Below are 17,209 nucleotides of genomic sequence, written 5' to 3'. Positions count from 1 at the left end.
TGTAATGTTCCTATTTTTTCCCCTCCTCCGCGGCCTTGCCTTCACCTGACCACCACCCCTCTCCCCGACCCTCCCCAGGCACCGGGCTGCAGTCACAAGAACGGTTCTCCTGTTGGGAGTCCGAAGGCACCTCCTGTGACATCGTCCCTTGCAGGGGGGGGTGGGGATCTTCCTGATGTGTCTCTGTTGGTTCGGGGTTAAACAGGCTTCTGTGCACTGCCCGTTAGGAAATCAGGGGACCCTCCTCCAGAGCCTTACAACCCCGGGAAGCCACAGGCTGCATTACTGCTGTCGAAATAAAATCATCTGGAAGTATTTTCATTTGAAGCTGGCTTTCAGAAACAGAGGCAAAGCACACTAAGGAAACTAATCTGGGGCATATGGTGTTCCTTTTCATTCATGCACATTTCCAATATAAATCTCCTACTCATTTATATCTTGTTTCTCAGGTTTATTGTGAAGGCAGGTCTCTTTTATTTCTCTCCAAAGAATAAACTCCCTGCCTAAGAGGAGTGAGCTCAGGCAGACAAGCAAAGCAGAGCTCGGCCACACTGAACAGACAATCCCTGGGCTATTGATGCTACTACCTAAGGCCACCTGCCCCGATTTCCCTAATCCAGACCGCACTTAACTCTCTGATTACAGGTTTTCAAGGTTCAGCTGCTTGGGTCCCTTGCTGACTCTCCCTCCCACTAGGTGGCACTACATGTCACCTTCAAAAATGGGCTGCTCTCCACAGTCTGCGAAGGAAGATTTTATTTTTTTCAACAGTGCAAGCATATGACACGCCTCGTGGTCAGCTACTAAATTTCATTCGTATAAACACTTCCTCTTTTCTTTCTTTCTTCCTTTTTTTTTTTTTTTAACATTCACTGTCTTCGGACAGCTTCTGGGACAGGTCAAATCTGAACTCTTGGGACACGGTCCTCAAATGATCACAGGAGACATGTGAATGTTCCAGGCATGGTAGTCATGACCACGTGAGTAATGCAAAAAAAAAGAAAAAAAAATCAAGAATTGCATCACTGGAGACCAGCAACTGGGAAGATGCTTCAGGTCACTGAACTCAGCATTTCCTCAATTTCTAGGTTCTGGTTTCACACACGTTTATCTATTAACTTACCACGATCCCCCATGGAGATTCTTAAACTCTATCAAGTTACATCAAACAGGGCCGTCCAACATTTTAAGACATTCTTATAAATGCGAAGACTAGGGAGTTACAACATTATGTAGTTATGCTATCACTCCGATTCCTCCAATTCCTTATGAAAGGCCTATCTGTAACAGAAAAAAATCTCATTTTCGCGACTGTAACTCATTGCCTCGAACAGAAACCAACTTTCACAAAGCGCGGAGTCCAATATCACTGGGAAACGTACCAAGAGAGGACACTCTTTATCTGCCAAGTTACTATTATTTGGTGGAGAAAGATGACCTTCCTAAAGAAAAGTGCTAAGTGTGTAAAGTTCCCAACGGGACCCTGGTGATTTGAATGATGGTAATTGCAATTTGCAGTTGTTCACATGCACGCTTTAGGGATGGGAGGCCCTTTGTTGTTTATATCAAGTAGGTTTGTTTGCTCTGTGACACTCTTCCCCTCCCAATGTGAGCATCTGGTCTATGTAAGGTTAGCCCCCGATGTCATTAATTGCACAGGCTTATTATTTTATTCCCATGACCCCCTCCAAGATACAGATTTGGCACATATGCTTTCCTGGCCAATCGACAGAGTTATGTATATGAGACAAACATTTTGGCCAGAGGGCTTTCTTTTTTAAGGGGAGGGCAGATCACGGTATCGTGGAGGATTTTTCCACTCTGAGACAGCTATGCATTTCACATAAAACGTATCAGCACACGATAAATCTCATTGTTATAAAGGAATATTGGAGCATGCAAGCTATTCTAGTTCTAGGCTATAACAAACGTGGCTTTTGTTGTTTTTAATGCCCAGACTCACTAGACCCAAAGCCTGTCCCATAACCTCGGTGTCTGATATATCATGCTCAGAAGTTCCGCAGGCACTTAATAACTAGCCTGTTACCAATTCTATCAATTTCCCCACCTACCAAGTGTCTGCTCTTACATGCACCCTTGGGGACACACACACACACACCAGGACTAAGCTGTCTGACTGGTATTGCTGGAGTCGTCTACTGGGATGCTAAGCCCAGAGTACAGGCATTCAGCTAATAAAATGAAAGCTCTGTGGCTTCTCAAAGGGCCTGTTTGCAGCCTCTAGGTGGATAGAGAATGTACAGTCACTGGGAGCTGATGCAAACTATATGCATAAAAGAAATTAGCCCCTCTCCCCCTGTAGACACACACCCTAGACTCGAGGTCCAAAGCAACTTCTTTCCTCTCTCCTCCTAGCCCACATCCCTTCCCACTGTTCTTTACTCTAAGGACAGAGGGGCTCTCTTTGGACTTCAGTCCCTATGACCTTGCATGGGTGGCCAGGCTCTGCAGCTCCCTTGGCTCGAATTTCATTTCCACCCCGTCATACAGAAGGGGCTTGTGGCTCAGGAGGGTGGGAAAGTGCACATGGAGGTAGTTTGCAGCTGCTCCCAGCTGCTAAGAAATGCCGGTTTCTCCTGATAGGAACCCAGAGTTCCTCTGTCCCGTCCGCCTCTTCGGTAGACTTGGAAAACAAGGCGATGATCGTGAGAGGCCACAAAACTTTAAATTTTGATGGAGCTGAGGTGGGGTGGGGGGGACCAACTCTTAAACTCCAAGCTGATTGATCTCTGATCTTCCTGGATGCTAGAAAGTAAAATATTTTAGTGATACTCTTCTCCACTCAAAAGAAAACACATCATAACATAGGGGAGAAGCATGCTAGCCTGAGAGATTAGGTATGGAACAGTTACTATCTTGTCCCAAAATACGAGAGGAAACAAAAATGTCACACCAAACAAAGTGTTATTTATACGTACATATGCATGTGTACGCATGTATGTTTAGTATTTTATAAATAGGGATCTTTGGTCTTACAAAGAAAAGAAATGACCCCCCCTTCTGAGTTGGCACAGAAATACCCAGGGAAGAGGGGGGCCTTCTCATTCAATTCTTAGCTCACCTGCTCTTGAAATGACAATAGCAGCATTTGGCTTCCAGAAAAGATCTCAAAGCCTTAAAGCTAATGAAAAAAATTCCCTAACTTTCCTTTATGAACCCACCACCCATACCATGGAAACACACGCAGACTGTTCATTGCAAAGGATTGCTTTCCCATGACATGCAAGCCACAGACATTTGTCGTACTGATATCATGTCTGCTAAATTAAGTAATGTTGGAATGTTTTTTAAAGCCCCCACCAGGGTGGAGTTTCACATCCAGAAGACTCCACCGAAGCATCCTACGTTATCATTAACACATTTCCTGGCATATAAATATCTGTCTTTTTCGTTTGTTCTAGAGGAACATTAGGGCATTTTAAACCAATCAGAGCAGCTTCCCTTTTTAGAGATTTTGAAAAGACTCAACTTTCTTGCCTTTACTACAAATCTGTCCAAAGGAAGAAACCGATTATACTAATCTTGGGACGCAATTTACGAAGTACTTTATGTTTTTCCTCAGTGAGGCAAATGTACCGAAATATCCCAGCCATGGTCGTGGCCACAGTATTCATTCTCAAACTCACTCTCCATGGCATTTTCTTTCAGCTTCCTAACAACACACTTCTCCCTTTGTCAGGACAGTAGGGGGCACTGCCACAACGATCTATTATGGCCAACTGTGAGATTTCATAGGGCAAAAAAACCCACGGCTGGACATATAAGATTGTCCCAGTCAATGAGCATCTAAAAAATATTTTACAGGGTTTTTTTCCTTCTATAATTCACTTTGGGGTGCAAACACGAGCTGTCTTTCTGTTCACGTCGCGGGGGCTGGGCGGGGGGGGGGGGAGGCGGGGTAAATCAGAAGCATGTGGCAGAAATCCCATATAATAAATTTGGGGCTGACTCAGGAAAGTCTCACCGAATCCCTAATTGTACATACTGGCCAAACACCAGCAGTAATGTCCACTTAATATAGGTTAAGTAGTATTCTGTGCAAGAGATTTTTTTTTTCCAGAGTTAATGTTCAAGTCTCTCTCACAAACATCATACTCCCAAGTTCAGAGCCAAGATGAAAGAGAACTGTGGCAAAATTTCATTAAATGAGCGCATAATCCAGGCTGTATAGGTGGAGGGTTTTTTTTTTTTAATAAGAGTTTTATATGTAATTGAGTTAAACTTAAATTTATGCATCAATAAAAACCATTGCAAATGGTAAAACAAAGACATTGCTACGACACTTAGAAAATTAAATTCACCAAACCATGAAGTCTACCGTGCAGTTATTTTTGTAACCACCATAAATTGCTTTATAGCACTCCTCTGCTGGAATAAACAATCCAAGGAGAGATTTACTTTACAGCGTGCATCTAGTTTCCAAAAGAGAGTGACCTAAAAGTTTATGACTTTTCTTTCTCCCCCTCTTTCTCTCTCTCTCTTTTTGTTTTTTTTTTTTGTTGTTGTTGTTGTTTTGTTGTTTTTTTTTTTTCTTAATACTTGTGTTTCTAAGTTACCTTGAAACATTCCTTCTCTCTTACATGATCTTAAGAAGGTTCAAGGAAAATAAGATCCAGGTCTGTAGACTGTGCCCTCAAATACTGAATTCTGGAATAAGAAGAAACAATCCTACTTTGTGGAAATAAAGTCTACATGGTAAAACGAAAAGAAAGAGTTTTAGTGCTAAATGTTTCACCGTATTTAATGGCACCTCAGATCCAAACGTTGTCTTTAGACCTTCCGTGAAGTTGGCTTGAAATGTGTTGTGTCACAGCACTGTACGAAGCCCGATTCAATGCAAACCTCTATAGATAAGAGTTTTAGGGGTCTTTAATCACTTCTTTCTTGTGTCCTTGATGGAAAAAACAGAGCTGCCTTTGTGCTAAAAAGAAGGACCTGTTGTTTCCAGATTCAACAGGTCATTTTTATAAGAACTTCCCAGAGGATACAACATAAATGACAGAAACACAAGGGGATTTTTTTTTAAGTGGCTGATGATTTTAAATGATATATATTCTATATTAAGGGAAGGTTGTTTGTTTTTCTTTCCAACAAATGGAAAGTTACTGTTTTAAAAATGTTTAAGGTTTGAACTTGACTTTTAAGACCACATGTTTTCTCCTAAGTTGGGTTACTGTAAATTCGGCTCCCGAAATCAATCTGAGGGTGTGCCTGACTCCTCAAATAAATAAACTTGTCAGATCAAGTTCATTTCTGTTTCAGAGATGAATTATTTAGTTAGTGAGCTTCTGAACTCTATTTAAATTGTGCCAGTAACTTTTGTGATGCTGTGTCAGTTAAAACAACAAAGAGAACACGTACTTAATGAACAAGATATAACGTCATAAAATGAGAATTCTGGCCACATGATTTTTGGTTGTTCTCGGAGGAAAGAAAACAGGCCAATATTTTATGGCAAATAAAATCCAGGTGACACCAGGATTTATTGGAGTTTGGCTGATTCCATTATTAAAGGTGGTCTAAATTTGAGAAGACTGGCAACTTTAAGATTGAGATCTGAATCGGACTTGTTTCCTAAACTTTATTAGGAGGGTTTTTCACAATGTAACCAGTGTCCTGATTTTTTTTTCTCCCTTTCTTTTTTTAAAAAGGGGAAAAAAAAGTTGCCTCATTTGGAAAGAGAATTGTTTGAAGATCTTTAGAAAAGTTTCAGCCAGGCCAGAAACACGAGACACTATTCTCTTTAAAGTTAGGAAACACTTTTCAAAACTCATTCCTCACCACAAGCACAAGTTATTACACGGGAAGCCCTTCCTTAAAGCAAGCACACAGGCTGGTTGCTGGCACGAGCGCTAACCTGTATTTCCCAACTGCCCAGCCTCTGGTTCTTGACACTTTTACTAAGTCTCGATATTACTAGGGCAGTGATCTGGCAAAGGGTCAAGGTAAATGAATACCTGATGGCAGAGACTGCAGGAACCACTGGGTACCGTTCAGCAGATAAAGAAGAAATAAAAGCATGCTTTCTGCAGGAAAAGCATGGACTAGGCTACACGCCTCCTAATCGAGGAACAGATTTCTAATTTAGGAGGTCCCTTTCCACCCACCCAAGCCCTTAAGCTAACAACAGAGACACACGGACCGAGCAGGAGAAAAAGATGGGATTGGCTGCGTGAAGGAAAGGAAATCCCAAGGACGAAAGGAAAACTCGTGAAGGCCAAAATGTTCCACCCCTTGCCTCCCTTAACACCCATTTATTTCCCTGGAGGCACAAGGCACGATGGGGAAGGAGACCCCCGCACTCAGGAGCAACGCCTGAGGCCCCTTTGCGTGGAACCTGGAAGGGGATGAGCTGGGGTGGGGGATCCCTGCACCCCGCGCACCCCGCGCACCCCGCGCACCCCGACCCCGGCTGCGCCCTGCGCCAGCTCACCGGTACCAGGCGAGGCCCTTGTCGTAGCTGCGGTCGAAGAAGTGGGGCTCGGCGCCCACGGCGCGCACGTCGGGGTGCACGCGCAGGAACTCGAGCAGCGCCCGCGTGCCGCCCTTCTTCACGCCGATGATAATGGCCTGCGGCAGCCGCTTGCTGCCTTCGTCCAGCAGCAGGGCCAGCGTCCCCGGCGGGGCCTCGGCGGCGCTGCTGCCGGCCCCCGAGCCGCCGGGACCTCCGGCCAGGCCGGGGGGCTCCCCGTCCCAGGCCGCCTCCTCGCCGTCGTCGCGCGGCACGGCCGGCCGGCGCCTCCGCCACCGCTGCAGCTGCAGGAGGCGCTTCCCGTGCGCCGCCGCGGGCCACCCCGCCGGCTCCCCCGGGCCTCCCGCCAGGGCGCCGCGCCCCGGGGCCCCCGCCCCGCCGCCGCCGCCGCCGCCGCCGCCGCCCGACGGCCGCACCAGCGGGCCCGCCAGGCTCTGGCAGCGCTCGGCCAGGCAATAGAAGACGTAGAGCGACGTGAGCAGCGAGCAGAGCATCAGCAAGAACCTCCGGAAGATGCTGCGGGACAGCGGCTCGGCGGAGGTGGCGGGGGCGCCGGCCGGGCCCGGGGGGGCCATCCTAGCCGGAGGCGACGTCGGGCCGCGCGCGGGCCATGCTAGGCCGGGACCCCGCCGGGTGCCGCGACCTCGGGCTGGGGGCCCCGCATCGCCCGTGCGTCCCTGCGGCCGTGCGAGCTGCCCCGGGGACACGGAGCCGCGGGCGCCCCGCGCGGGACCCCTGCCTCCGGCCGAGGGGGCGGGAGGGGGACGTGGTGCCGTGCTTAAGAGACCATCGTCGTCGACTCGCCCGTCCTGAGCCTGGGGTTCGCGCTCGGCGCCCCGGGTCCCCGAGCGCCGCGGGAACGGGGGTCCTGGCGGCGGCGGAGGCGGCGGAGGCGGCGGCGCGTGCGTCTCAGCCCCGGCCCCGGGCGGCCTCCCGGCGCGGATCCCCGCTCAGCGGTCGTGCATCCCTGGCTCGGTCCCGGGGAGGGCACTCGAGGCTCCGGGCACGCGGAGCTCCGGGCGCTGCGGCCGGCGGCGAGCGACGGTGCCCTCCTCCGGGCCGGTGGCCGCCGGGGCGCGAGGTGCCCCCGAGTGCGCCTGCCCCGGCGGGAGCCCGAGGCCCGCGGCGGGCCGTGCGCCCCTCTCCGCGCGCGCCCGGCTGCTCCACAGCGCCCGGGGTGTCCACCGGGGAGCGGCGCGCCGGAGCCGGGCTGCGCGGGACCTGTCAGCCGCCGCGGCCACTGCGCTCGCAGACGCTGCCCCGCCGCCGCCGCCACACGTGGGGCGCGGAGGGCAGCAAACTTGGCGGTGACGTCAGCGGCCCGGGCAGCACCGGCTCCCGGACGGGCGCGGCTGGGCGGACCCGGCGGGATGGAGAAAAGGTGGCGCGGACCCCGCAGCGTCGGCCCAATGGCATCGGAGAGGGCGGGGGCGGCCGGGGCGACGCCCCTTCCCCACTCGCCCCCCCCCCGCTCCGCGCACCGCCGCAGCCTCGCCCCCTTTCCGGCGCGCGGGGGGCTGCGGGGGCTCCGGGGTCGTCTGAGCGACAGCGCGGGCCGGCCGGATCCCCGGGGGCCTGACTTCCCCCCGAGCCGCCTCTCAGCCTCGGCTCAGCCCTGACCCCCTCCGGGTCCCTGCTCCCGCCCCTGTCGCTGCCTCCTCTCCCCGCCCCCTGCCGCCTCCCCGGCCCTTTGGAAGTTTCCTTGGCTGCAGTTGCCAGCCCCGCTGCACGCCACGCCCCCGTTTGTCCGGGGCGAGCCGAATTCCTCCCCGCCGCCCGCCCGGGCTTGCACCTACCCCGCTGCCGCCGGCCGGCCCCGGAGCCCAGGCCTCTTCGCCCCTCGCCCGTATCTTGTCTTTTCCTCGTGACTGTTTGGCCTCGTACTGGTTTAGGGCGATCGAGAGTTCCCCAGGACCGAGATAGGAGCAACCTCTTGGGAACTGAGCCCATAAACAAACCGAGGAGAGAAATAAGTTTTAGAGGGGGAAAAAAAAAAAATCAGGTCGCCTGCCACATCCCCCACACCCAGTTGCGACGAAGACTGTGCTGGCGTGTGGGTTTGTAGGTGTGTGTGCGCGCGCGTGCGCACGCGTGTCGGGAAAGGAGTCCCAGGTTGCCTCTACAGCGGCGTCCTCTCTGCGGCCTGCCCTGACCCGGTTGCCCTTGGCGCGCTCCTCCGCTCCCGCTCCCGAGAGCCGGTCAGCAAGGGATACAGATCACCTCGCTGTTCAGTGGAGGGAGGCGGCCCGTGGAACCTGCAGGACGTGGGGGTCTGATTCCATCTCGATTTGTGGCTGATTTCTTGGCTTCCTTGTCTCGGCAGGACGCCTGGCAACGTGGGCGGTAGGCTGGCCGGCCCGACCGAGGCCCCGACCGAGGCCCGCCGACCGGTGCAAGTCACCCAGGCAGCCGTGCACCGGGCCCCGCACACGCACCGCGCCCTGCGCCTCGCCGGGAACTCCGCCGCCCGGGCCGGCCTTGCCAACCTCCCCGCCTGCCTTCCTGCGCTCTGTGCTCTGTGTGACCGTGGACGTGCAAGTCACGGGAGTCCCCCTGACCCTTCCTAGGGAGGACCTACTGATTCTCACTCTGTGCTGGGGTGGAGCTGGTCTGTCTGTGCCTTTGCTACATCTGGGGGGTTTTTGTTTTTAAGATTTTATTTATTTATTCCTGAGAGACACACAGAGAGAGGCAGAGACACAGGCAGAGGGAGAAGCAGGCTCCCCATAGGGAGCCTGATGCGGGACTCGATCCCAGGACCCGGGGATCACCACCCGAGCCGAAGGCAGCTACTCAATCACTGAGCCACCCAGGGATCCCTGGTTTTAGGTTTATGAAGTACCGATTCCAGCCTCTTCTGCAGAGCAGCCAAGAAGAGCTTATTAGCTTCTGATGCCTTAAAGCAATGAACTTTTTACAAGGATGAACAGCAGATCCCGCAAGGTCTGCTGTCTCTTTGTGTCCTAAAATTGGATATTGACAAGCCAGTTCAGTTTTAATACTATCTGGAGCTTTAATATGTTTTGAAGTTTTTCTCTCAGTGTTTCAGCCTGATTTGCAGAAGGAATACCAAAAAAAAAAAAAATCATTTTAAAAGTCTGAAAACATATGCAGTCTCATAAATGCCTACAAACATGCCTCCGTTTCCTCCTTGGGAAAATGATGGTCTCCACATTCCCTGCTAGACCCAACAGGGTACAATATCATGCATTTATACTTTCACGTTTCAAACCTAGGTATCTTCTTTATGTGGGTGTTAAAGACCTACATACTTAGGAGACATGGTTTTAGGAGTGCTCACAATGTCTAGGGCAGCTCTGTACATTACAAATAAATTACGAGCCATAAATACAAGTCTTATAGGTAACTTTAAAATTTCACGTAGCCACCTTTAAAAAAAAAAAGCCGAAAAGAAAAAGGGGAGGTCAATTTTAATAATACCTCCAGCATACCTAAAAATGTGACTTTAACATGTAGTCCATATTAAAATTATGAGGTCATTTTAGATTCTTTCCTTTCACATCAAGGCTTCGAAATCTAGTGTGTATTTTACCTTTGCAGCACATCTTTGTTGGGACCAGCCACATTTCAGATACTCAATATCCACAGGTGACTAGTGGCTGCCATACTGGGCAGCACTAAAGGGGATGTTATTTTTGGTGAGAGAGGTATAGCTGTGAGAGGCTAAACAGGAAACAGGATATTCACATCAGGATAACTCATGGCAGGGAGGTTATTTATGACAGAAGTATTTCCGGAAGAGTGGATAAGGCAAAGGCCAAGGTACAGTGCAGTAACCCTGGGCCAGTAGCATCGGGGCTGTTGCCGCCCTTAGGTGAAAGGAATGAGGGAGAGAAGTTTTCAAAACCCAGAAGGAAGTCATCTAGACAAAGCCCTTCAGAGAAGAGGCAAGCTTGACTGCTAGAACCCAGAACCGCCTAAGGCAATGAATGTCTCAGGAAAGAGTCAGGGGAAGAATGTTTCTGGACCAAATAGCAGGGGAGAGATATGTGACATTATGTTTAATCATGAGAAAGCATCAAAAAGACTGATTAAAGTCTCTGGATAACATTAGAGGGAGTCATATTCCACAACTTGTTAGAAAATTCTTGGTCTTTGATCCACTCGGGTACATTTATTAGAATGGAAAACCATTCCAGCTAATCGTTCTTAGGGCGCTTTCAAAGAGGAGCAGTGGCCACAGAAATACCAACAAGCACAATGGACTCTGTTGCACTTTCTTGTTTCTCCTTTTCTCCTGACCTTCCACATTATAGGATGTAGCCACTCCTTAAAAGTGATGAGTGCTGCCAGGAAAAGCGCTTCAAAAAAAAAAAAAGATTTTATTTATTTATTCATGAGAGACCTAGAGAGAGACAGAGACAAAGGCAGAGTGAGAAGCAGGCTTCTTGCGGGAAGCCTGATATGGGACTCAATCCCAGAACTCCAGGATCACGACCTGAGCCGAAGGCAGATGTTCAAACACTGAGCCACCCAGGGGTCCCATGAAAAACTCTTACTACCGCAGAAGCTGGTCTTGTACTCGGGTGAATAAATGAGGTTAATGTTTGGTGACTTCCAGCTTACTTCTCTCTCATTGGTGGGTCCCCAGTCCTACTGCAGTATCCTCACCCAGTGTCCTACCCTCTGTGTCCCATAAACCCACTCACACTAAACCCAAAGTACAGAGGATGGCTCATCTTCTCTCACAGCCCACCCATGGAGAGTTTACACTGTAGAGGGAGGAATATCTTTACAGACGACCTTCTCCTACCTGCCCCAGAAGCAAGAATGCATAATATTTTTAAAATGCAGTAAACAATGAAGTATAATAAATCATATCCCAAATTTCAACTTTTACTGCCCAGAGATGACTATGGTTAATATACTGGCTAGTAATTTATATGTGTGTGTGTGTGTGCGTGTGTTATTTATATGTGTTTCTATATAATCTTATATACGTAAGTTCTCACCATATAGAGATAGATAAATATATACAGAGAGAAGTGGATGTAGGTATATATGAGATAGATGATAGGTAGATAGATAGATAGATAATAGGTAGAGATAATTCTTTAAAAATACTAAGACTTTCTAGCAGTGTGGAAAATAGAGAAAGCATCCTTTGGCCATTTGTAAAAATGAGCGTAATTGATATGTATGGACTCATGAATGGTTCTGCTCAAAGAATTTGGATATTTCACAGGACCTTTTTTTTTTTTTAACCTTTCTTTGCCCCAAAAGATATCTCTATGACCCTCCCTTGCCCTATTCCTTTCCTGTCCATCCCTCACTCCCAGATCTCCTTCCATGTCCTTCCAACTCCACCGGCCACACCAACATGGAAGCCAGAGAGCTCAGGAGCCCATTGATGTTATAGATGAAGGTCAGCCTCTTCCTGGGGCAGGAACAGGAGGTAAGATGCATCCAGGAGAGCAGAGTATGTCCTGCAAACGGGGACACATGAGCCTTAGGAGCTTATCATTTTAATGAGACAAAATACGCACACAATCCTTAGAATGCACATCTGCATTGTGTTCAACACAAGTACCAGATATTGTGTTACACGTTCATCAGATTCATTTTCAGGGTTTACTTACGCCCTCCCCTTCCTGTCTCAAGGTCCATGGTGTCTCTACCTATAACACACATCCCCTTCACCCTTCAGCTATCAGCTGGAACATATCTTCAAGGATGCCTTCCTCATCCCTGCTTTGCTCAAGTCTCCTGATGCAGATTCTCTGAGTCCCCAGCAATGTTATCTCCAGACTTCATGAGTATTTGTGACGTTATAGGTTCTCCCCCTTAGACTAGAGACACTCCAAAGAGCCTAAGACCACTACTCAGTACTACATCGGGACATCTAGCATATCATCTAGTGCAAGGAGATGCCCAATAAAGATTTGTTGACGAACTAATAAGTCCAGGGAAGAATGGAGCTGGACATTCCGGTCTGAGAGCATCTCACAAAAAGGCCGAGTCAAGAGAGGGCACTGTGGGGATGCCTGAGTGGCTCAGGAGTTGAGCACCTCCCTTCCACCCAGGGAATGATCCTAGAGTCGCGGGATGGAGTCCCAGAGCCTGCTTCTCTCTCTGCCTGCGTCTCTACCTCTCTCTGTGTGTCTCTCATGAATAAACAAAATCTTAAAAAAGAGAGAGAGAGAGAAAAAGAGAGAGGGCACTGTGTGTTGTAAACTACTTGTGGTTCAGCATGAATGAAGTGTGGGCTTGTAGGGAGCTAGAAGTAACGTAGAAATGATGATAGAGAAGAAAGCAGGACCCAGAACCTGAGGGCCTTGTGCAATTTTCTTGAGAGTCTACTTTTATGGGACATCTGGGGAGATCGACAGGAAAATCTTTGCTTTTTTAGGAAGATTTCTCCTCCACAAAGCTTTCTCAGCAGTGTCAAGACTGGAGAGCAGGATGCCAGCTCGGTGACCGATTCCTCTTAGAACAGAGCCATTGTGACAATCAACAATTAGCTAGAAATTAAGAGGGGGACTTGGCGGAGATGAGGGATTCCAAAATGGGTCCTGAGGGATTGGTTGGGGGCAGGGGCATGATATTTTGGATCACAGGGCATGAGTACTAATGTGGCAGTCACAACAGGTAGCCAGTAAACCTTTAATTAATAACTGTGATCAAGGGTCACTTGGGTGGCTCAGTGGTTGAGCGTCTGTCTGCCTTTGGCTGAGGTCATGATCCCAAGGTCATAGGATCTGAGTCCCACATTGGGCTCCCCACAGGGAGCCTGCTTCTCCCTCTGCCTGTGTTTCTGCCTCTCTATGTCTCTCATGAATAAATAAATAAAATCTTTTTTTTTTTAATGTGGCCAAATCTTTATTTATTTTAGCCCCAAGAAATCATTTCTATGAATCTATTGACTTAAGAAAGTTTCCTGGAAGCAGGAATGTGATCTCAGTAGCCTCGGGACTTGTCTCAGACTTCTGCATTATGCCAGTCTCTGTTTTTACTGTGTACCTCTTGTCTTTTCTTTGGGGAACTCACCATTCCTGAAAATGAAGTCACCAGATAAGAAGCCATGTGCCTTTGTTCTTTGTGTTCTCACCTAACACTTCTCTTACCATCAGTTCTCCCCCTCTCAAGACTTGCATCAGACACTTTGCATCCAAGAATTATCTCGAAGCCCCAAAAGGATCCCCTTGACTTTCGATGTCAGAGTAATCTGTCTTCCGTCTGCGTAGCACCTGGTTTTCCAAAATGCAACTATATATAAGCCAGATCCAGAGGTTCAAGGACAGGACTTCACTGGGATTCCTGGAAATCTGTGCCCTTGCCCTAGGTTTGCCAGAAGGACAGAAGATAAGCCTGAGGGGCTAGCGGCCATAGTTTATTCCCCAAGGGATAATCCTCCTGATGATGAAGTCAACACAGGAATAAAAAAGTGATCTAGGGGGCAGCCCTGGTGGCTCAGCAGTTTAAGTGCCACCTTCAGCCCAGGGCATGATCCTGGGGTCCCGGGATAGAGTCCCACATTGGGCTCCCCGCAGGAAGCCTGCTTCTCTCTCTGGCTGTGTCTCTGCCTCTCTTTCTCTCTGTGTCTCTCATGAATAAATAAATAAAATCTTAAAAAAAAAAAGAAAGAAAGAAAGAAAGAAAGAAAGAGGAAGGAGGGAAGGAAGGAAGGAAGGAAGGAAGGAAGGAAGGAAGGAAGGAAGGAAGGAAGGAAGAAGGAAGGAAGGAAGGAAGGAAGGAAGGAAGGAAGGAAGGAAGGAAGGAAGGAAGGAAGGAAGAAAAGTGAGCCCGGGAGAGATCGGTTCTAAGACACTTGGTCTGAGATCCTGACTCATCGCCACACCGGACTACATTCTGTTATTCCCAATGTTCTTGGAGATTTTAGGGTAGTCTGTCTCAAGATCATCAGATCTGGTTTCCTTTTCCACCGTATACACTTTCTTGCCACCTGACCAGACAGTCTCACTGGTGACCTTATCAATGACCCCAGCCTGGACCGAGCATGCTCACCAGGTGAGACCTACCTGGTGTTACCTGCTCTCACCTGTCTGATTGTCCCTGCTCTTCTGCCCCCACGTAAGTCAGGCCTGCATGGATCACCACCACTGAGCCTGACTCCAGAAAGTGTAGCTCAAACACAAGCAAGCTAATTGGGACATTTTAAATCATCTTTGTATTTACCTAATGAGAGGTCGAGCACATTACCTTTTTTTTTTTTAACTATAGCATAGGAACGTTTGCTTTTGAAATCCGATTGATGACTCATATGCCACAGATATACCTGTCGCTTTGAATGATACGGACGCATCATTCCAATAAAGTTTTTAAAAGCTTTTATCATTCATGAATGGGAACTTTTTGCTTCTCAGAACTTATTTCAATCACAGCAATATTAACAGAATGGAAGGTTGATACATCCCTGCTTGAGCTATAAAACTACTTGGTCCCACAAACTTGGACTTATAATCAAAACAGGCAAAAGCAAAGAAACAAAAAATATATATATAAGTAAATAAAGACGGTCCAGGATCTTCAGATCTCAGATTCAAGTGCTCCATTTCTTGTTCTCAGCCCTGGAAGTAATAAAGGCAGCATTTTAGAAAATGATTTTGAAAACCAAATGTCAGATGAGTTAGAAAAGCTTGACATCTGCCTTTGACTCAGGTCATGGTCTCAGGGTCCTGGGATCGAGTCCCACATTGGGCTCCCTGCTCAGTGGAGAGCCTGCTACTATTCCCTCTCTCTCGCCCCTGCCCCCAACTCCGCTTGCTTGTGCTTTCTCTCTCTCTCTATCTCAAATAATAAAATATTTTTAAAAAAGAGAGAAAAGAAAAGCTAAGCTTGAAGCAGACAACTGAATGAAGAAGCTATAGTTAAATAAATGGCAGTCATGAAATCATAGAATCCCAAACTGCAGTGTTGGTAAGGGGTACGGATAGGAAGAGAAAAATCTAAAATATCTCATTAAGCAAGAAACATGATAGAGTAGATGCAGCATGAAGGAGAAGAAGTCAGAATCCATTCCAGGTATTGCCACTGAATTGATCTTTCCATAACTGTCCTGATGTTTGTTTGCCAGTTGGCTTTTCCTCTATCTTTGCAGTCAGATATGCTGGTTTCTCACTCTAAATTGACTTGGAGATGTGCCAGTAGGACTGGAGAGATGGGGTTGGGTGGGTAGCAGTCAAGTTGGCCAAGCAGGGTTGGAAGCTGGGTCAAGTCCCATTCAGGGTTGAATACACAAACACAGTCTTGGTCTTGAGTCATTCCTCTCCAAACAGTGAAGCTTGAAATGAGGTCACAGGGACTCTTGGGATTCTTTGGATTGTCATCTAAATCAAATAAGGTTCTCACTCTCACTGGGGAAAAAATTGTTTTCTCGATCACAGGTGAGAGGATGACTAGCGACTTATTATTTCTGAGCTGTGAGTTACTGAGAATTCAAATAAAGAGATGATCAGGAATTCCCAAAATAAGTGGAATTTAGGAGGACCTTGTTGAAAAGAAAAAATTCCTTTAGGGGGAATTTAGGAGTTTTTGCAGATGGAGATGACCACGGTAGCTGTTCCAGATTGAGAAGCAAACAAAAATTATTGCAAGGCAATATTGAGCATCTCTGTTAAATATTAGCATATTATAGTCTCTGAGGTGACTTTTCAGTAGAGAAGACAGTTACATTTTGTTTAATTCCATGTTTTGAAGCCTTTTGTGCCATGGACTCCCTTTACCCATGTCCTATCTAGTAACCTTCATTGTTCAGAGGAGTGCAAATCAAGAAATATAATCCTTAACTGTAGAGGGCTTGCTTTTGTCAGGAATCTCAGAGGACACATGTTTTGTGAACACACTGGAGCCTCAGCTACATATAATGAGGGCTTGGTTTACTTTGAGACCAGGTGGAGGACATTTCACCAAGTATCTGGGATTCGGTTTGTTCTCTAGGAGCCCACCACCTCTAAGGGATGGGGTTTTAACTAAGGATTTGACAAATGGTCATTTTCAGAAATTATTGATTTGGCCAAAAATAACTGGGAAGGTTGATAATTACATAAAGATTTCCTCCCGCTTCTCCTTGCTTCTGTTCTGGATCAATTATATCAGATTCTATCCCATATGAAAAGAAAGGGGTGCAGGTTGTGAAATACACTCTATTTGAAAACTGAATTTGGGGTGCCTGGATAGCTTAGTGGTTGAGTGTCTGTCTTTGGCTCAGGGCATGATCCCGGGGTCCTGGGATGGAGTCCCACATTGGGCTCCCTGCAGGGAGCCTACTTCTCCTTCTGCCTATGTCTCTGCCTCTCTCTCTGTGTGTCTGTCATGAATAAATAAATAAAATCTTTAAAAAATAAAATAAAATGTTTCTTTGTATCATAAGACAGGAAGATAAATCAGAGGGAATGGAAGGAGAGTGGCATACTGGAGCTTTCTGAGCAGGAGCCAGTGTCCTGTGATTTCCACTCCAAAACAAATGTTCAGCAGGAGCTGGAGAAGAGACAGGTTGAGCCTGAGGGAATCCCAAAAGCAAAAAGAGAATGGGACCTTAGGTTCCATGGAGGGTTCAGAAGGGCCATGGCGATCCTTTTCACAAAACACCTGCAACAAGTCTTTAGGGGCGTCTGGTAGCTCTAGAGGCTTGAGAAGCACCCAGATGTTACTGAGAAGATCCAGGGTCTGGAGGAGGGAGTGAAATTTGGAGAAGCCTAGCAGTCAGGAACAAGGCATAACCACAACAGTGACAGG

General features: G+C 48.0%; 1 protein-coding gene across 1 annotated transcript in view; it reads right to left on the bottom strand.

Annotated features, from left to right (window-relative positions):
- HS3ST3A1 (heparan sulfate-glucosamine 3-sulfotransferase 3A1) overlaps positions 1-7,084 on the bottom strand; it is a 95,711-nt gene extending 88,627 nt beyond the window's left edge. Inside the window, exon 1 of the mRNA XM_072821066.1 lies at positions 6,455-7,084. Within this exon, the coding sequence (XP_072677167.1) occupies positions 6,455-7,068 (614 nt within the window). The 5' untranslated portion in view covers positions 7,069-7,084. The remainder of the gene's footprint in view (positions 1-6,454) is intronic.
- Positions 7,085-17,209: the final 10,125 nt, after the last annotated feature.

The sequence above is a fragment of the Canis lupus genome, chromosome 3, assembly GCF_048164855.1.
Source record: "Canis lupus baileyi chromosome 3, mCanLup2.hap1, whole genome shotgun sequence".
In the NCBI taxonomy this organism is placed as follows: Eukaryota; Metazoa; Chordata; class Mammalia; order Carnivora; family Canidae; genus Canis; species Canis lupus.
Note: the sequence above shows the minus strand (reverse complement) of the source record. Positions and strands in the feature narration are given on the sequence as shown.